Below are 21,335 nucleotides of genomic sequence, written 5' to 3'. Positions count from 1 at the left end.
TATCTTACACAATAGGGAAATGGGAGGTGAAGGGGATAAGAGAAAGGAGGAGGGAAGATAAAAGGGAGGACAAATTAAGGGAGGCAGTGGTTAGAAACAAACTAGACTTTCCAGGAGGACAGAATAAAGAGAGAGAAGAGGAAACAGAAGAAAATGGGATACAGGAAAATACACTGTTAGTAATTATAACTGTGAATGTGAATGGGAACCCATAAAATGGAAGTAGATAGCAGAATGGATTAGAAACCAGAATCTAATCGTATGTTATTTACAAGAGAAACACTTGAAATAGAAAGACACACACAGAGTTAAAATAAAAGGTTGGAGCAGAATCTAATATGCTCTAACTGAACTAAAAAAAAACCAAAACAAAACTGCAGGAGTAGCTTTCATGAATTCAGACAAAGCAAAAGCAAAAATAGACCTAATCAAAAGGGATGATCAACAGCAAGGTGGCTGCCTATGTGTATCAGGGGAGGCAAGCTTTCAAGTCTACCTCAAAATCTCCACATCTACATGAGTGTCCTTAGGTGACCCAGGCTCCCCAATTTCTAAGGCCAAGGGTTCAGAGGAGCAGAGCAGATGGGTCCTCTCTGTCAATGGGACCTGCTTTTCCCTGTTGTGCGGGACTCCAGGGTTACCTGAAGGCCTTCACTCTGATGACCCGGTCTGCCTAGCAGTGCCAATAGAGAGAGGCCTTCTCAAGTGTGAGGAAAAATAGAACCCCAACTAAGGCCATATATGCTGGGAGTGCTATCCATAAACAATGGAAGGTTACTCTCATTGGAGATTATTGTGAAGGGGCTGGGTGACTTCTTGTCAGGAGATGTGGAGGGGACTCTTGGTCTGCAATGGGTGGACCAGATGACCTCTGAGGGCCCTTCCATTAGTCTGAGAGGTCTGTCATCTGGCCAGATATCCAGGATGTCTGGCTGTACTGGAACTGAAGAGTAAGGGTAGAGTAGGAATAAATATGGGCAGCTGAGGGGTGCAATGGATAGAATGACAGGCCTAGAGTCAAGAAGACTTATCTTTCTGAGTCCAAATCTGGCCACAGACACTTACTAGTTGTGTGATCATGGCAAGTCACTTAACTCTGTTTGCCTTGGTTCCTCTTCTGTAAAATGATCTGGAGAAGGAAACGGCAAATCACTCCAGTATCTTTGCCAAGAAAAGCTCAAATGATATCCCAAAGAGTAAGACATAACTGAAATGATTGAATATCAAAAAAAGGGATAATTAGAGAAACTACATTTTATTAAAAGGTATCATAGGCAATGAAGTAATATAAAAAACAATTATAGTAAGTTTATCTGATAAAGGCCCCATTTCCCAAATATATATTGAGTATAGAATTGAGTGAAATTTATAAAAATATTTTTATAAAAATTTATAAAAATAAGAGCAATTCCCCAATTGAAAGCAAAGGTATCTATAGTCATACAAAAAATGCCCTAAGTCATTATTGATTAGAGAAAAGCAAATTAAAACAACTCTGTGGTGCCACCTCACACCTATCAGAAACAAATGATACAGGGGATGAAGGAAAATAAGCACATTAACGCTGTTGGCAGAAGAGCAATTTGGTCTAACCACCCTGGAAAACAATTTGGAACTATGCCTAAAGAGATATAAAACTGTGCATGCCATTTGACCCAGCAATACCACTACTAGGTCTGCATCCCAAAGAAATCAAAGAAAAAGGAAAAGGAAAAGGACCTATACGTACAAAAATATTTAGAGCAACTCTTTTTGTGGTGGCAAAGAACTGGAAATTGAGGGGTTGCTCATCAATTGGGGAATGGCTGAACAAATTGTGGTATATAGTTGCGATGGAACACTATTGTACTATAAGAAATGACAAGGGGAAGGTGATTTCAGAAAAATATGGCAAGACCTATACGAACTGATGCAAAATGAAATGAAAAGAATCAGCAGATGGGCAGCTAGGTGGCACAGTGGATAGAGCTCTGGCCTTGGAGTCAAAAGGACCTGAGTTCAAATTCGACCTCAGACACATGACACTTATAGCTGTGTGACCCTGGGCAAATCACTTACCCCTGATTGCCTCACAAAAAAAAAAAAAGAATCAGGAGATCATTGAGCACAGTAACAGCAATGTTGTAACGATGATTAACTATGAAAGACTTGGTTACTGTGATCAATACAATGATCCAAGATAATTCTAAAGGATTTATGATGAAAAAATCCAACTCCAGAGAGAGAACTGATGAATTATGATGCAAGATGAAGTATAATTTTCTCACTTCCTTTATTTTTCTTGCTTTTAAAAAATATGTCTCTAATATGGAAGTCTTGCATGATTTCACACGTGTAATTGATATATTGCTTGCCTTCTCAATAGGTGGGAGAGGGTGGAAGGGAGGGATAGAATTTGGAACTCAAAATTTTAAAAGAAAATAATGTTAAAAATGAATAAGTAAAGGGGCAGCTAGGTGGTGCAGTGGATAGAACTCCAACCCTGGAGTCAGGAGGACCTGAGTTCAAATGTGGCCTCAGACACATAACACTCACTAGCTGTGTGACTCTGAGCAAGTCACTTAACCCCAATTGCCTCACCAAAAAAAAGAGAAAAAGAAAAGAAAAAAGAAAAAAAGAATAAGTAATAAGTTAAAAATAAAACGATTGCTCATTTAGAGCTGGAAGAATCATCATCTAGTTCAGTCTCATTTACAGATGAGAAAACTGAGTCTCAAAGAGGTGTGACCAAAGGTGACAAGTAAGAGATGTGGGATTCGAACTTGGGTCCTGGGACTCTAAGTTCATAACTCTTTCTCCTGGACCACAAACTATTGCTTTCCTTTCTAAACCAATGATCCCACTTCCTCACCGCCCTCTCCAGAACTCTGATGTTTCAGGCAAGAGGAGTTCATCATGTCAGTGTAAGAATGGATTCCCATGAGAAGGGGGCATGGGAGGTCTTGGCTACAACAGGTTATGTAGAAAATGGAGGCCTATGAAGGCCAAGCAGAGCAGTGAGTTCCAAGAGCTCAATTCACCAGGATATCACACTAGCACAGCCGTCCGTCCTTGGAAAACTTAGAATAGTTGGGCCTGACCTTGGGAAAATTTTTACCTATAAAACAAAAGTGGATAGCAGAATGGATTAGAAACCAGAATCCAAAATTTAGCTTAAGGTCTTTGATTCAGTCACCAATTGGATGGGACTGGAAAGAATCCCATTCATTCTTAAATTCAGGCTAGGCCTGGCCTTCAGCAGCATTAAGAGTCAGAGAACTGTCTGTAGTCCTTCCTATATCCCCATTTCTGCCCCCTTCCCTCATTCAAGTGCACTTCCTATGACCCCTCCAGTTCTTTAATGCTTCTCTGCCCTCAGGTGAGGGAGGAAAGTGACTGAGAAACTCATTCCCCACAGAGGTATGAGGGGATGACTGAAAGGGTTCTGCAGACGTGTGTGTGTGTGTGTGTGTGTGTGTGTGTGTGTGTGTGTGCATGTCTGGAGTAGCACGATGTAAGAGAAAAGTTAAGAAGGGGCAATGAAGATGCCCCTGTCACCCAAAGAAACAAACACAGCAGCTCCTGCTATGAGCCAGAGGCATCTAAAGTTACCCAAAATCACAGAACTTTTCCAAATTGGAAGGGACCCCAGTGACCACCTAGTCAATCCACACCTGGAAAAGAATCCCCATTACGATACACCTGACTGACCATCCGGCCTTTGTTGGAAGACATCCCTGCCAGAGATACATCATTCCACCTCTATTAGGATGTTTCTCCTGGTATCAAGCCTAAATTTGCCTCTTGGCAGCTTGCTCCAAGCTTTCTGCCCACCTGCCCTGTTGGCCATTCCAATGGCCTGGGCAGCCTCGTTCACTGCTCTTAGTGAGTCTTCCTCACGTGTTGGCTGGTTTGAGAATCCCACGAGTTCTCTTTCCACTCTCCTTGCTGAGTGTGAAACCAACTCCCTTTGTGCCCAAGGCCAAGTACCTGCAGAATGTGTAGATGACCAGCAGGTTTCCCAGCACTCCTGTGAAACCCACAACCAAGATGGTAGCACCAATGGTATAGTGGGCATGGTCCGGGGCATCTACTGTAGGGAAGATATTCCGGGAATGGGGTGGCAACCCCACTGCCTATGGAGAGAGACAAAAAGAACAAAAATTCATAGACCTAAAAGAGAGCTCAGAGGCCATCTGGTCTAACCCCTTCATTTTACAGATGAGGAAATTGAGGCATGGTGAGATTAAAGTGAGAGTGTGATGAGACTTGCCAGGGGAAAGCAGATGGCCTAATTTTCTGGGAGCGGGGACAGACAAAAAGGACTCTGTAGAAGGGAGAAAAGGAGGGAGGTCCTTTCTGCACGTTTCTCCTGCCAGCTCATCTCCAGACAGCACCCTACGCCTCAGTGTCTCCTGCTGGAAGCAAAGAATGTCCTATGGTTTCATGCTTTAACTAGACTGGAAGTTGAAGCAGGCTAAGGTGATGAGCACAATTGTGGAAGGATGCGTGTATCCTGCAAATACATCCAAGTAAGAGACTACTTTGTTTTTTTTAATTAGGAGTCAGAGAATTGTCTTTGGTCTTTCCTATATCCCTATTTCTTTTTTTTTTTAAATTAAATTTGTTGTTAAATTTTTATTAAATTTATCAAATTGACTACTTTTTTATTCAATTTTCTTTTCTTTTAAGATTTGTATTCTGTCCCTCCCACTTCTCATTCTCTCCTCTCCTTCCCATTGAGAAAGCAGCCAACCACTTATTTCTAATCAAGCCCCTGAGACTTTCATTGCAAAGACTCCAGAGCCAGTAACCATGGAAAATCACCAGCTGGGCAAACAGGCTCCCATCTTCTTAATTCCCAAGCATGACTGATCTCGGATTCATTACCTAGGGCTTTGCAGGAAAAATTATCATAGGACTGACCCAAAGTGAGAAAGACACCTGAGGAACCAAAGCCTCTTGAAAATCTCATGTGAGGGAAGCCCCAGGGCTGGTGTTGAATAATTGGGCCTCTAAGGAGGAGGGTAATCTTCAGATTGCAATTAGAAAAATGATTCAGACCACCCAAGATTTTCTGAGGCCCAAGAAAACATTCTACTTACCTGCTCTAATAATAACTCACATTCCAATGAGGCTTTAAGGTTAATAGATGCCATCACCTGCCAACAAACCATGGAGGTGGTGCAGGTAGGCTTTTTTTAAATGGTTTTTTGACTGCACTTATGATTCCATCAGGAGGCAGTGTGGCGTAGTGGGCAAAAAGCTGGCCTCAGAGTAAGGATGACACATACTGATTGAGTGACCATGGGCAAGTCACTTACCATTTCACAGACAAGACTCGGATATTGCAGAGCAGGTCCCAGCTGCCTTGATAGAGAACTCTTCGCTCAGAGTTCTCGATTAGGATGAACTCGCAGTGCAAGCATTGATTCTGATTTTGGAGTTACATGTCTTGCCCAGGTCATCTAGCTAGGTGACTAGAGCTAGGACTGGAAACTAGGTTTTTCTTTTTCTTTTTCTTTTCAATAATTAAATTTTGTTTTCAAATGAAGCTCCACCTTCTCTCTCTCCCCTCTCCCTTCGACTCCAGTGAATCCAGCTTGTTCTGACTCAGAATACGGCTCTGGACACTCTTTTCAGTCCAGTTCCCATCGCAAATGAGGAGCTAAGTGCAACAAGATCATTAGAAGAGTTGGGGAGTTGTTTGTTTGATTTTTTTAAATAGGCCTATGAGAGAATTTAAGACAATTCCCGGGCCTCTTCCATTTCCTGGCTCCAGCATTATCAAGATAATGTAGCTCAAAGTCAGCTTCTTTTTTGAATTGGGGGTAGGAGGGGGAAGTCAAGTCTAAGTCAAGCTAAGTGCTGGCAATATAAAGAAAGGTGAAGATAGACCCTGCCCTCAAAAGGCTTACGGTCTAATGAAGGAAGCAACAGGTAAAGAACTAGATAGACACAAGATCTGTCTAGAGTAGATAGAACGTCCTCTGAGAGGTCAGAGCATTGGAGGGATCACTTCTTTTTTTTAGGGGAATCTGAAGCCATCCTCCTACCTTCAAGTAGGGGAAGCAACGTCATACAGCCCTGGTTTTAGAGTCAAAGGACCTGAGTTCCGATCCCACCTTTGATGCTTACTACCTGAGTGACCTTGGGTAAAGTACTCACTGCCTTGAGGAACTCAGGTTCCTCAACCGTACAATGAGGGGGCTGAGCCATATGATTCACAAGGGTCCTGTGAACACCTCCAGGTCTATGATCAATGATCTAATGATAATCTGGACCTGTGCCCGAGGCCCCTTCCTTCTCCTGGTGAAGCAAACACAATCCTTCCCACCTTTTTCTCCACTAGTGATAATCCTTTACACCTGGACACTACTTTGCACATTGGAAAATATATTCACCTCTGTTATGACACTTGATTCCAACCCACCTCCCCAGGAGTGGTGCAGGGCAGAGAGTCTTACTCTAATTGGATAAATCAGGAAGTCTCGTTTATCCCAAGAAAGTCTTGCTGTGCTGTGGATTCCTGACGGAGCTGAGATAGGGATGCATGCACTAAACCCCTAAGCCTGCCTTCCAGTCTCCAGAAGCCAGTGAAGCACAGGCCGGCAACAGGAGGAAATGACCTTGGGAGGGGAAGGGGGACCTTCCTCTGTCAGAGGTTTGTGGCTGAGCGGGATTGATCCTAGCTTGGCTCGAAGCCACAATGCTGGGAGGTGGCTGAATTAAAACAGCAACGCTGTCCAGCTCTCATCCCATCGGAGGAAAGTTGGGGAGAGGTTAGCAGCTTCCATCAGCCAGGCTTATAAAGGGTAAGAATTTAGGGCAGCCCCTGCCTCATGATTATCCAGGTAATCTGGCCCACGCACATTTTCTTTTCTAGTACCTAGCTGCTGTGCCTTGCACTTAGTAGACATTTAATAAACGTTTGTTAAAATGAATTTCGTGTTCTGAGTAGCCCAGACGATCGTTACTGTGTAGCCCAAGCCCGGGGGCCTCTGGGAGTAGGGGGAAGCTCAGGGAAAGAGTGCAACAGCATGAAGAATGGAAGAGCGCTGGGAGGTCGTGAGGATGGAAGGATGCCGTGGAGGCGAGGTATTTGGCAAACCCTAAAGTGCGACATAAATGTCAGTTGTTATTATCATCATCTCCTTCTCGCTGGGAGCATTCCTGCGTGAGAAGGAGGCTGTCCGTACAGAACTTCCCTTTATAGTGCCCCAGGGAATCCCCCCCAGACCAGGGAGAGGGACACTCTGGGTCATTCCCTCCCTCCTTCCTTTGTTTTTAGGGGATGACCTTGGTTTTGGCCACATGGCTATCTGGTCACTCTGCTTTGGTTACTTTGACTTGGACAGGAGGCCAACTATTAGGGCAAAAATACAGCAAGCCACCTGGACTGGTGGCTTCCTCCTTTCTTTATAAAGTGACCTAGTACTGTTCTCCCCACTCCCCTCAAAAATTAGTTCATAGGATTGTAGATTTAAAAGGGACCTTAGAGGCTGTCTTGCACAAACCCCTTATCTTACAGATCAAGAAACAGGCCTGAACTGAAGTTAAGCGGCAAAACCAGAATCTGGCATTGTTTTTGCCTTTCTCTGTATCCTTAGCTCTTAGCACAGTGCCTGACTCATAGTAAGGACTTGATAAAGGCTTTTTGACTGACTGACTGATTGCCCACGTGACCCAGTTATTTAAGGGTCTAAGGAGGGACTTGAGGCCAGATCTTCTGGACTCTATGCTATTCTACCTATATCTATCCATGCTATCAACTGCCAACCTCTTGCCCTCCTCATTATCTGGGTTCTGAACCTCTCTCGAGTCTCCTTTTTTCTCTCCCATATCCCCTCCCTCTTCTCTGAGGGAAGGACTGGCTGAATTCCAGAAACAGTTACGGGCTGTTCCTCCCTTATTCCTCCTTTCTCCCCCCCCCAGCCCCCACCTTCTGAAAATATCCACTCTTCTTATAGTAAATTCTAGGAAAATCTGATTATGTAGCATGGAAAATCTGACTCAGCCTTTCAAGGCTGATTTTATATTGCTCTCAACCCCAGCAAAGATGGGCATCTTTCCTTGTTCCCCACCAAAAACAAATAAACAAAGAATGCCTCAGTAAACTCCAGTGGCTCCCTATTACCCCAGGAAATAGGCAATCTGCTATTTGGCATTTAAAGTCCTGTACAGCCTGGCCCCCTCCTCCCTTTCCAGTCTTCTCTCACTTTATTCCCCTCCATGTACGTTACATTCCAGTTATACTGGCTATTCCTAGTACAGGACACTCTATCTCCCAGCTCTATCCATGTCTTTTCACCGGCTGTCCCTCATGCCTGGAATGTTCTCCCTCCTCCTCTCTACTTCCTGACTTTCTCTGTCTCTGTCTCTCTGTCTCTGTCTCTGTCTGTCTCTCTCTCTCCCTCCCTCCCTTCCCTTATCTCTCTCTCTTCCCTCATTTCTCTCTTCTGTCATCTATATCTTTTCCCTCCTCTCTCTCTCTCTGTTCCTCCTTATCTCCTTATCCCTCTGTCTCTCTCTCATCATCTACCTGTCTCTATCTCTGTCTCTCTCTTTCTCTGTATCTCCCTATCTCTGTATGCGTGTCTCTCTCTGTGTCTCTCTGTCTCCGTCTCTCTCTCTCCCCCTTACCTCTCTTCCATCACTTCTCTCTTCCATCATCTACCTTTCTCCTCTCATCTCTCTCTGTGTGTCTCCTCATCTCTCTGTCTCTTTCTGTCTCTGTCTTTCTCATTGTCTAGCTGTTTCTCTCTCTCTCTCTCTATCTGTGTCTCTCTCTTTCTCTGTATCTCCCCATCTCTCTCTCTCTCTGTCTCTTTGTCTCAATCTCTTCCCATCTCTTTCTGTCTGTCTGTCTGGCTGACTCTGTCTCTGTCTCTCTTTCTCTCTCCTCATCTCTCTGTCTCTCTGTCTCTGTCTGATCATCTCTGTCTTACCCACCTCCCCAGCTGCTAAAGCCTTCCTCTCTGAAATTGCCTTCCTATTGTACACATCTGTACCTATCTTGTAGCTTCACAGTTATTTGCATGTTGTGTCCATCATTAGAATGTAGCCCATCAAGCTCAGGGACTGTGTTTTTGCCTTTCTGTGTACCCCTAGCACTTAGCTGAGTGCCTGACACATAGTAAGCACTTACTAAATTCTTGTTATGAGGGTCATTGATGATGAATGTGCTTTCCTGCCTGTGCCTTTGTTCACATTTCCCTCTGTACCCGGGATGCCCTACCTCCCCCTATTCATCTATTGAGGCAATGGGGGGAAATTCTGTATCTGGAGTTTGGGGACCTGGGGTCAAATCCTGGCTCTACCACTTACTACTTATGTGACCTTAGAGAAGTTAACTTAACCTCCATGGACCTCAGTTTCCTCATCTGAAAAATGTGGGAGTTGAATTAGATGATCTCCAAGGTTCTAAATCTCTGATCCTATGAGGACAGATCACAGAAATTTAGGATTAATAGAATTATAAGTGAAGTTAAGTGACTTGCTTAGTGTAACACTAATAGATAGAGGGGCTAGGAAAAGTCTTGGTGCAGTCTAGTAAAGCTTCCTTCTGTAGCTGGAGCTTATTTATTGCCCACTGGCTAAAGTTGAGATAGGGGCAATCATCTTGACCTCCTTCCTTTAACAAGGTGTTAGAAAGATGCCAGAAAGGGACTCTACCACGCTTTTGTCCCTTCTGAAGAGGAACATGCCCATACAGCCACACCAATAAAGTTCCATGATAACTTAGGGGAAGATCTGGGGTCCTTGTTCTGGGTCTAGCAAACTAGGTGCCCAATTTGGATTCTAGGGCTCTCCCTTCAAAAATCTCACCATCTTATTCCCTCAAAGATGCCGTGGGGGAATTCCAATTCACCATTCTCATGCTTGACTCTGGGGGGACTCTGCCCTTTTCTGAAATGACTGACTTGACAAAGAGTAGTTTTCTAGATGCTTCATTGACCTTTAACAACCATCTTTTTTCACCCTCTGATCTAGGGATTGTTTCCCTGGCAGGCTCAGGTGTAGAGTGGGGGTGGGGAAAGTTACAGGAGATGTAAGTGCTGTCTGCCTCCCAGATAGCTATGGTCTAATAGGACCAAAAAATGATTCCATGACCTGGCTTACCGTGGGAATGCTGGGAGGAAGATCGAGCACACGGTAGGCATCCACTTCTGTGCTGTTCCACTCACTGATGGAAGTCATGATCTTGGTGCAATTGGTGTCCTGAACTGGGCAGGAGAGACCCCTTAGCCTGGGAGAAGGATTCATGTTCAGAGAGCAACGTTCATTGCTGATGCCCTTTGAGAAGATACTCCGGCTTAGTTCAAAGCATCTACATTCAGTCCCGGTTCATTTGCTGTCCCCTGGCTTCTCTTCCTTTTGTCTATAGTAGACTTCAGGGCTCCTTCTTCCTGGAAGGTGAGACCCTGCCCTGGGCTGCTCGGTGGAGTTTTGTGACTGTGTCACATCGTCAGTCCAGAAGATGCAGCAGCCAGGGTCTGCCCCTTTAAATATCAAAGCCTGAGGGACTGGCACATGCCCAGTCGGGACCTGGGTCAACTGCATCAAAACTGTAAATGTTATCCTTAACTAACAGCCTGGTTTGTGCTAACATCAGATGAAGGAAGGTGTGTGTGCTTTGTGAGCAAACAAAGAGGGAGCTGAGATGGGGGTATTCCACAGCCGGTCCAAGAATTAGTCCTTGATGGTACATTTGTGGCTGCTGGGTGACATCACCCTTCCTTAATCTGTAGGGAAGGGGGGCAAGTCAGGCTTAGAGAGGGGAAATTCAGGGCATCTCAGCACCTGAGCTAGAACCCAACGAGACCATTTAGTTGGGAACTGGAGTAAGGGGCAGTGATGGTGAACACGGATCCATAAAAAATCAATTCTAGTTCTCCATGAAGAAAAATGAGGGATCATCAGAAAATCATGATGCCAGGTGAATTCTTGGGCACATTCCCCAAAGCCTGAGGCTAGTGTTTCTTTTTATTTGGGAAGATTTGACCAGAACCACATCTTCAGCTCCCTGACTCTGCCCAGGATGGTGATTGTTGCTGGCCCAATAGTCATTTCTAGAGTTCCAATTCAAAGCTGAATTCATTCAGAGTCACGTTTAAGGGAAACTCTTGTTTTGGCCAGGTCAATCTTCTAGAGTCACTGGCTAGAGTAATTTTTTACAGTAGCCTCTGGGCATAAAGGCCTGAATGGCCATGCTCCAGCGTAAGTGGGCCCACAAGGTTTCCATCCAGCAGATTAGAATCTAGATTTGTATTGACAGGAAACCAATTCTGTAATTGTATCTCACTAGAGATCTTCAAGTGATGGGTCAGTCATAGATCTCAAGCAGAAAGAGGCCTCATATGTCTTATCTCATCCAAATGCCTTGCTTTATAAATGGGGTTCCTGATGCTCAGGAAGATACTCAAGGCCATAAAAGAATCAGTCAGAATTTGAACTCAGGTCCTCAGACTCTGCTCTTTCCAGTGTACCTCCTGGTTGACCAACGGATAGAGATTGACTAGAGAGAGATGGGGTTGGGCTAAATGACCTCCTGAGTCTCTGATTCTGGGACTTGTTCTGCTCTGCCTCAGAGAGCAGAACTAGGGAGAATGGTGAACTAAGCAAGAAAGAAGCTTCCCTCACCATCAGGCATCTTGTACCATGCAGTGGACTGCCTTGGGAGGGGTGGGTTTCCCCTCACCAGAGGTCTCCAAAGCAGATACTGGATGGGAATCTTGTGCAAGGGATTTTTATTCAATTACATGTTAAATGATGTGACTTCTGAGGTCCCTGCTACCTCTGATGTTCTGTTATTTTAAAGAAGGACCAAGAAAACATTAGCTTCTGGAGGCAGCTCGGTGGCTTAGTGAATAGAGCTCTGGCCTTGGAGTCAGGAGGACCTGAGTTCAAATCCAGCCTCAGACGCTTAACACTTACTAGCTGTGTGACCCTGGGCAAGTCACTTAACCCCATCACCTCACCAAAAAAGAAAAAAGAAAAGAAAACATTAGCTTCTAAGAATTTAAATAAGGCAATAGATAGATAGATGGATGGATGGATGGATAGATAGATAGACAGACAGACAGACACAGATATTTAGGGAAGACATCTGATTTCCTGGTCACTGACAAATACCTGTGATCTGTGCAATGTCCTGGCTTTCTGCCCATCCACATATGCTTCACATCCACTCAGACAACGAGCAGGCATATAGTTATTGTTTTGCCTCTACACCTTTGGGGACGGGTCGGTAAAGATAAATGGACCATTAACAGATGGGAGAGAGTCAACAAACCCACAGAAATGGAGGCAGGTGTGTTCAGTTCCAGAGGCAGATAAAAACCAGTCCAAAGATCAAAACTAGAAATCCTAGAGGTAAAATATTCTGGAAAACAAGCTTTGAGTTTGAAAACATCAAGTCTGAAGTCAGCAGCAGGATTAGTGTAAGTGGTATTGGATTACGGAGAAGAGAACAATCCCAGAATCCCAGAAGTTCAAGGAAAGAACCTCAGGGGTGGTTTAGTCCAACCCAGACCTGACCATGGATGGTTCTCTGGATTAAAATCACACAAAGAACCTACCATTTGATATTTACCTTGTATGTGCTCTCTCTCTCTCTCTCTCTCCCTCCCCTTCTCTCTTTCCTATCTCCCTCCCTAACTTCTCCTCTCCTTTCCTCTTCTCTTCTCTCCTCTTTTCTTCTCTCTCTCCATATCTATATCTATATATACATATAATATGTATACAAACAAGTAAATACATTTTAGATATAAATAAATATTATATATATACAAATTCTATTTGTTTACTTATCTGTATATAAAATACATTTTAGATATAAATAAATATATATTTACTTATTTTTGTACATGTTGTTTCACCCTAAAAGATAAGACAGAGACATAAAAGACATAGAGATAGATAGGTAGATGGAGGGATATAGGGATAGAGACAGATATGACAGATATTGACATGATAGAGATAGAGGCTAGATATGATAGATATGATGGCTAGAGATAGATAACTATGATAGAGATATAATATGATAGATGGATGTCATAAATAGATAAGAGATACAAGAGAGACATAGAGAGAATATTTATTAAGTAATTACAACATACCAAGCACTGTGCTGAATGCTGGGGATATAAATATAGGGAAGACAGCCCCCGTCCCTGCCCCCAAGGAGCTTCCCTTTTAATGGGGGCAGTTAAAACATGAAGGGGGAGGGGCATGGTGTGGAGGTAGCCTAGAAGCAGTTTGGAGTCCCAGTTCTGGGTGAGATAAGGCAACGCTTCTCCATAAGAGCCTGGCCCAGAGCTGAGAGTCCAAGGTTGAGAGAAGAGGATGAAGATGGGAATGATGGCGGGAGAGAAGGCAGCATGGGGTGAAGACAGCCAATCGTGCAGGCATGGCTCCAGGCAAGGCAAGGTGAAAACTCACCTATCAAGGCCTGCTAGAAGCTTTTTGAGGGCCAGGACTGGTTCAGGTTATTATTTGTTTGTTAGTTAGTTTTGTCCTTGTATTCCTAAGTGGCATGGCACCTGGCACAAAGCAAACACTTAACAGGTAGCATGTTGAATAGAATGCTGGACTGGGAATCATGAAATCCTGAGTTCAAATGTGGCCTCAGACACATGCTATTTGTTTTCTTATCCATAAAATGGGAATAATAATAGCACCTACTTCACAGGGTTGTTGTTAGGATCAAATGAGATAATATTTTTTGCACTCCTTAAAGTATTCTATAAATACTAGCTTTCTTATTATTTTTATGTTATTATTACTGGTCATCTAATTCAAAGTTGAAGAAAACCTCAGGGGATTAAAAAAAATCATAATGCATAGATTCCAGAGTTGTACTGTCCACTCTAACCTGATTTCCTGAAACTTTCATTGTCATGGTTCGCCCACTCTGTTTCTTCTGGGGCTGGTATTTCTCTGACTCAGCCTCCACTACTAAGCCATTTGCCTACCAATCACTTTTCACCTACAGATACCTCCCTGGAACTTGAGGTGGTTATTCAGCGGAGTGTTCCTAGAAGACCTCTGCAACTTGTAGAGTATGCACATTGCCTGCTCTCTTCCATAGGGAGTCTCCCCAGGCCTATGTCCTGGTCAGTTCACTAGGTACTGTTAGCAGCCTTATCATCTCTGTGAATCAAGGAAAGGGTGGTGGATGAGGACTTGGAGGAAGAAGTCTGTGGTTAGGGTGAAGCCATCATAGGCCAGTGCGACCAGAGTGGACATGGACTGGGTAATCTCATCCTTTCAGGAAGGCCATTAGGCTATCTGAGAATTATGAAGAAGATGCCTGCTGTCTTCCCACCCATTTCTGAAAAGTTTCAGTAGGTGCAGTGGTAATGGGAGAATAGTCAGATCTGATCGCCTATATTCAACCATAGTTTGCACTTTCTAGGTTCACGTATAACCTAAGTTGTAACAGAATTCTGTGGGTGGGTGGCCTAGTTGTCCTAATGGTAGAAGCTGTTGCACTGGAGATGCTGTCTCCAGGGTTCAGTTTATGTCTTCTGTTTGCTCATTGGTCAAGGAATGATGTGCAATGGAAAGGTGAATCTTTATCCTAAAGGTGATATGATAGGGCTGTGCAAAAACTAGGTGCCTGATTAGAGGGTCTGTGGGAACATTGGCGATGAGAAAGTTCTGGATGACTTTTTTTAGAAAAGGGTGAGTGGCCTTGGCCTTCGTGAGAGGTTTAGCACATGGGAAGGAATGATTCTTTTAGATGAGCATGCCTACTGCGAACAAGATGGCATCATACCTGAGACAAGGGCAAGTGTGTGATGACATCTAACCTGACTGTCACCCAAGGTCATGGGGGAAGTTGACAAGGTCAAAACAAACTTGTTGGTCCCTGGCCTGGATACCGATTTCAAATGTACACATTTGCCAGCTGACACTGTACTAAAGTTGTGATCACAAGTCATGGATAACCACGTGTAAAGTCTTGAACAGGCCTCCATGGTCTGCAACTAGACGGTCATGGAAGAGATGGACTACTGATCACTGAATCCTTTCTTCTTCCAAATAAATTCATATTAATACTTTTCTTTTACATCATCTACTTATCCTAAAATATTCCTCCTTTCCCCCCCCATGAGAAAGCTCCCCTTTGTAATGGAGAATAAACAAGAGAAACAAACAAAAAAAAAATTCAGCACAGCCAATACATAAAAAAAAAGATTCTATGTAATAATCCTTGATCAAAGTCCCTCCCCTCTGCAAAGAAGTGGGATGAAGTTCCTTCTCATATCTCTTCTTTGAAGCCAACCTTGATTATTATAATTTCTCAACATTCCATTCTGATTGTTTTATTGTGGTGGTTTTTTTCATTTTACATTGTAGTCATTGTATAAATTGTTTTCCAGGTTCTGCTGATTCTACTTTGCATCAGTTCCTATAAGGCTTCCCATGTTTCTCACAGTCATGATTTCTTACAGCACAGTAATGAAGAAGAATCTCATTTTTAGGCCTAGGGCATGTTTATGCAAAAACATGGAGGCAGATGTGAAATATCAGGTTCAGGGAAGGGCAAGTATTCCAGTTGGGCTTAAATTTAGCGTGCATAAGTCAGTCATTCAATCAATAACACTTATTAAGCAACCACTATATGCTAAGTACTGTGTTAGGTGCTGAGAGACACTAAAACAAAAATGGAACAGTCTCTATTTTCAAGGACTTTCTATTCTATTAGTAGAAACAACATGAAAATATAAGGTATATTTGGTTCCTTTGCACATTATGTGTGTATCTACATGTTTTTATCTACATGTGGCCTGCAGAAAAGAGTAAATAGATATCTCCCAGAGTCTCTTCCACCCAACCTTCTCCAAAGAAAACTTTGATACCTGCCTGGAAGGAAGCAAGGGATTAAGGCCACAAGGCTAGCTCCTCACTCTTCTAGAGAGAAGAAACTAGACTAAAATTATATCTGTCCCCCTTAAATATTGTTGGTCTAGGGAAAATAATTTTTATGTTCAAGCTATGCTCCTGATCATTGTCTCTTAACAGAGAAGTAGTGCCCCGTCCTATATCTGAAGGCTTGATTTCCTTCTCACTAAATGAGAGTTACACAAAGACCATCACACACAGCGAATAAACCCATTTATCCAAGCTGATAGCAAATAGAAATCAGAGAAGTTATATGTATTAAAACATACCAAACAATACGCAAAATAAACAAAATCTTCCACTGGGAGAACGAGATAGTGAGAGAGACACACAGAGGCAGCGGCAAACTGGGAATAGGACCATGGCTGAGACATTGAATCCTCTCCACGTCTGCTTCTTCCCAGGGCCTCTCCTTACAAGGAGCCTAGAACCTCATGTGTCCTGTCAGACATATAAGCCAGAAGATCAAGATCTCTCCTCTCCCAAGGTTTTATGAACTCCACCCCTCACCCTTCATGCAGACACAAAGCACTAAGAACTATTTTCTCCACCACTTAGGCAAACGCCAGTTTTGAGCATATTACTGGATTACATATATGTGATTATGTGCAAAATATGTAAAAATTAAATTTCAATATACAAAGTAATTGCAAGATGTAGGCAGCATTAGCAGTTAGGAGATGTTGGAGGTAGCATTTGAGCTGAGCCTTTAAGGTAATTAGGTATTCTAAGAGTTAAGAAAGAGTAATGGGAAATAAGGCTGCCAACGTTAAGTGAAAGTCATATTATTGAAGGCCTTCAGTGTTTGTCCAAACAGTCTAAGTCTTATCCTAAGTACTGATTTTCCTCCCTTCTCTCAAAATCCGAACAGCATTTGCACATCTCAAGTGTTCTAACACCTCTCTCATTTTCCCTGCATGCTTACAGGTCACAAGTAGCAGTTCACTTATCACATCTCCTAGATCTTTAATACCTGGAATATAATTCACCTGGGAAAGGAGACAAACTTATTTAAAGTTACTCCAAACTGGCCACACCCCATCATCCTGTGCTGTGTCTACTCCCTCAGGGATTTCTGCAGTGAAATGTCCATAGACGCTCCACCTGTCTTGGGCTTTATTTCTCTCTTAATCAAGCTTGGTCAATCCTTTCCAACTTGAGGATAATTGTTCTGTACTGAGGAGATACATGTTTTGCTTTTTCTATCCTCTCTGGGCAATGGACCTTTCCCTTTCTTACTCTTCTTTCCCTAAAATGGAGTATTTTTTTTTTTAAGTTTTTTGTTGCCCTTGGAAGTTTTTAAAAGCCTCAACACATTCTGGGCTTTGGACCTTGTAAACACCACCCTCATAGCTCCAAGCCATGCTCACATTTTTGTTCTTGGTTAAATATCTTTTCTTTTTTTTTTTTTTTGGTTAGGCAATGGGGTTAAGTGACTTGCCCAGAGTCACACAGCTAGTGAGTATTATGTGTCTGAGACCGGATTTGAACTCAGGTTCTTCTGAATCCAGGGCCTGTGCTCTATCCACTGTGCCATCTAGCCGCCCCAAATATCTTTCCTTTCATCTTTCATCCTGTTCCATTTAAAATATGAGCTCGCTGGAGAGCTCCCTATCATATCAGCCTCCTTAGTTATCTCCTCCCTTTCTTCTTCATTAGGATGATTTGTGATGATTCCATTTCTATTTTGTTCTTGAGTTTTGCTCATCATCTTAAAACAGTAATTTAAAAAAAAAACAAAACTCTCCTTTTGGAGTCTTGGGTCACTGGGCTGCACTTACCCAGTTTCTGAATGTGTTCTGATTGCCTGCCCTGGCCCAGCAGGTCTGGATAGTTTCTGGATTGCTACCATCCTTCCAATTCTGTTATGACACTGTTATTCCCCAGTGGCTATCCCAGGGGAATGGCACCCCGGAGCTGGTAATTGGCCTGTGCTATTTTTAATTACTGCTGTTTGGTTTTCAGTGGATGTTTTCATTTTAACTTGTATCCCAAGGCATTCGAATGGTCAAGAACATGGCGCTGTGAATTAAAAAAGTAATGATGAAAGAAAATAAACACATTACTTTCATGTTTTTCTCCAAGGATCTTCTGTACTCATATGTATGTGCATTGGGGATGGGGTGGGGAGTGGCAGCGGAAAGAGGATAATGTAATCTCTCCATGGAAGGAGTTTTCCTCTCTCTTTATTCCAATTGTTTCTGAGTTGTGAGGTTGTCCTGGCTTCCCCATGTGTTATTCATACACAAACCTATAAGAGTGTCAGAGGTCAAACTTCCCCAAGGTTTGCCAAGGTATAGGCATTGTGCATGTCTTGTGCCTAGAAATTTCTCTTTGAAAATTGAACACCTTGGGGCACCTAGGTGGCTCAGTGGATAGAGCACTGGCCCTGGAGTCAGGAGGACCTGAGTTCAAATCCGGTCTCAGATCAGACACTTGACACTTACTAGCTGTGTGACCCTGGGCAAGTCACTTAACCCCAGTTGCCTTGCCAAAATAAAGAAAAAGAAAAAAAGAAAATTGAACACCTTCTTCTCAGTTCTGGAAATAAGGGTGGCTGTACAACCCTAACACTAATGAGAAGGAAGGTTTCTTTGTTTTAGGGACAGATAACCTCACCCTAGAAAGTTTGATGTGCAGCCTACAATCCTACAATCTTCAACCCTACAAACAAGAACAGCTATACTTCCCCAGCCTTTCCAGGCTTGTTTTTCCAGGTCCGTGGAAGTTTCTCCTTGAAAAGCCACCATTTGGTTTTATTTCCTGAATATCCCAGAACACTTCTTCCCTGAGGCTGGCCAGAAGGAAACCTTCAAGACCTTCTAGGACCCTAGGTCCTTACCCTGGACTACATGCTTTTCATGCCAGTCCTCTGAAGCACTTCACTGCTGATGACTAGCGCTTGTCTTCAAACAAACAAGCAACAAACACTTTTTAAGCACCTACTGTGGGCTACATCCTGTGTTAGGCCCTGGGAGCATAGATACAAATAATAAAACAATCCCTATTCATGAGAAGCTTCCTTCTAATGGAGCAGACAGCAAGGACATACATAAGTATATTCAGAATAAATATAAAGACAATAAATGCAAAATGACTAAATGTAAGTTAGTTTGAGGAGAGATAACTAGCAGTTAGGGGATCAGGAAGGGCTACACATCAAAGGAAAAGAGGGATTCTATGAAGAAGAAGTGAGAACAGATGGTATTCCAGGCATGAGACACAGTCAATGCAAAAACACAGAAGCAGGAGGTGGGCTCCGGAAAAGAGAGAAGGTCAGTTTAACTGGATTACAGAGCATGAGGGGAACCTTAATTTCATTAAGGTTGGAAAGATAGACTGGAGCAATGCTATAAAGGGCTAAAAGCTACACAGGAGAGTTTATATTTTAACCTGTAGGCCATACAGAGCCATTGGAGTTTGCTAGGTAGGGGATGACACGGCCATATCTATGCAGAAGGATAGTCATTTTGGGGGCAGTGTATGAGATAGCCTGGAGAGGTTTAGAGACTTGAGGCAGGGAGACCAGGATGAGGTGGTTGTTGCTGTTGGGGTCAGATGCAAGAAATATTGTGGAGGTCAAAACAGCAAGATTTCACAAATGAATGGATGTGCAGCCGTGGTAAGGGAAGATGAGGAGTCACGAACTTTGAAGGCTAGAAGGAAGGTGGCACTTTTGACAGAAACAAGGCAGTCTGGAAGACCAAGGTTTTGGAGGAGAGATACTAAGTTCAATTTTGGCCATGTTGAGTTCAAGATACCTCCAGGATATCCAGTTTGAAAGGTCCAAAAGGCAATGGGTGACATGGGACTGAAACTCAGGGAAAAGACTGGGGCTGGGTATGTAAAGCACATATAAACAAATGTTACTTATATTGTCCAAGCTGGAAATAAAAACACATGCATCATCGGTATAGAAATTGTAATTAAATTAATGAGGTCACCAGATGAGAGGGTATAGGAGAAAAGAGGGCCCGGGGCAGAGCACTAGAGAGCATCCAGAGTTAGGGGATGGAAAATGGATGATGAACCAGCAAGGGTGCCTGAGAAGTAGCAGTCTAAGAGATAAGGAGGAGAGCCAGGAGAGAGGTGTATCACAAAAGCCTATCAAGGAGAGGGCATTCAGGAGAAGAGAGTGCTCGATAGAATCAAATACCACAAAGAAGCTGAAAAAGAAGATAGATTGTTCATAAATGTCAGACATCTATTCTCTGTCCTCTAGCACAGGTGTGAAAATATTACTAACCCTCAAAAAGCTAACTCAGTTCAATAAACATTTATTAAGCATATAGGATGTTCACAGGTTACTGCCAGGAGAGAGATACAAAAATCAACAAGGTGTCCCTTGCCCTCATGAAGGGGGTGATGGTGGATGAAATGGAATATGGTAAGTGCGTAAGTAAAATTAGAAATGCTATTTGAGAAAGATAATCCCTGACTGGGATATCAGCAAAGGGTTTTTGGAGGTTAGAGGATCCTAGATTGAGAGAGGGAAGGTCTAACTCTTAGACCTTAGAGGTCACTTATCTAATGCTCCTATTTTCTTCCTCCCTCCCCCACTTAATAGTATTTTTTTTCCAATTACATGTAAAGATAGTTTTCAACATTCATTTTTATAAGATTTTGAGTTCCAATTTTTTTCCCTCCCCCCCACCCAAGACAGAAAACCATCTGATATAGGTTATACATATACAGTCATGTTAAACATATTTCCACATTAGTAATGTTGTGAAAGAAGAATCAGAACCAAAGAGAAAACCACACAATGTTCCCTTTTCTGGATGAGGAAAACTGAAACCTAAAGAGGTTAAGTGAATTGCCCAAAGTCACCTAGGCAGCAAATGGTGGTGTTGGGATTTGAACTCAAGTCCCATGCCTCTAAGTGTTAGGCACTTTCCACAGAGTGAGGCTTTTCTTCTTCTCAGGAATGATGAGTAAGTAGTCTAGTTTCAATGAGGCATCAAGTGCATGGAGGAAAATGAGAGCAGATTGGGAAGGAGCTTGATTCTAAGCTTAGGAGCAATTTTTTTTTCCCCAAGAGCAATTGGGAGACTTTGAAGGCTTCTGAGCAGAGTAAGCCCCATGATCAAGTCTGTGCAGCAAAAAGATGATGTTGATGGTTACGTTGCAGGAAGAGCATCAGATACTAAAGTCCCTGTCATGTAGGCTAGGCTAAATTTATTTTTAAAAGGCAACAAAACTGCCCTGAAATGAAATTAATCCAGGGGACTGTGGATAGAACCATTAACACAGCTTCCTGGATGCCTAAGACATCAGTGCCAGGGAGTCTGGACTCTTCAGTCTCAACTCACCCTTCTACATCGGCAAAAAGAACGTTCCCACCTGAACCAATGCTATATCTGTGCAGTGCAGTGTATTGGATACGGCACTAGACCCAGAGAGAGGAAGACTGGATTGGAGTCTTGCCTAAGAAATTTAGCTGA

At 43.1% G+C, this 21,335-nt stretch overlaps 1 protein-coding gene across 8 annotated transcripts in view; it reads right to left on the bottom strand.

Moving 5' to 3' along the window:
- Positions 1 to 21,335, bottom strand: part of OPN4 (opsin 4) — a 149,074-nt gene that overhangs the window by 33,654 nt on the left and 94,085 nt on the right. For 6 of the 8 annotated variants that reach the window (XM_027846375.1, XM_027846376.1, XM_027846377.1 and 3 more), the window contains 2 exons: positions 10,102 to 10,228; positions 3,970 to 4,115 (listed from right to left, as the gene is read on the bottom strand). In XM_027846375.1, the coding sequence (XP_027702176.1) occupies positions 3,970 to 4,115; positions 10,102 to 10,228 (273 nt within the window). Of the gene's footprint in view, positions 1 to 3,969; positions 4,116 to 10,101; positions 10,246 to 21,335 lie in introns of those variants that run through there. The other 2 variants (XM_027846373.1, XM_027846379.1) reach the window with 2 other exon arrangements.

Source organism: Vombatus ursinus, unplaced genomic scaffold (genome assembly GCF_900497805.2).
Source record: "Vombatus ursinus unplaced genomic scaffold, bare-nosed wombat genome assembly UNPS02015129.1, whole genome shotgun sequence".
Lineage (NCBI taxonomy): Eukaryota > Metazoa > Chordata > Mammalia > Diprotodontia > Vombatidae > Vombatus > Vombatus ursinus.
This window is presented reverse-complemented; position numbering and strand designations above follow the sequence as displayed.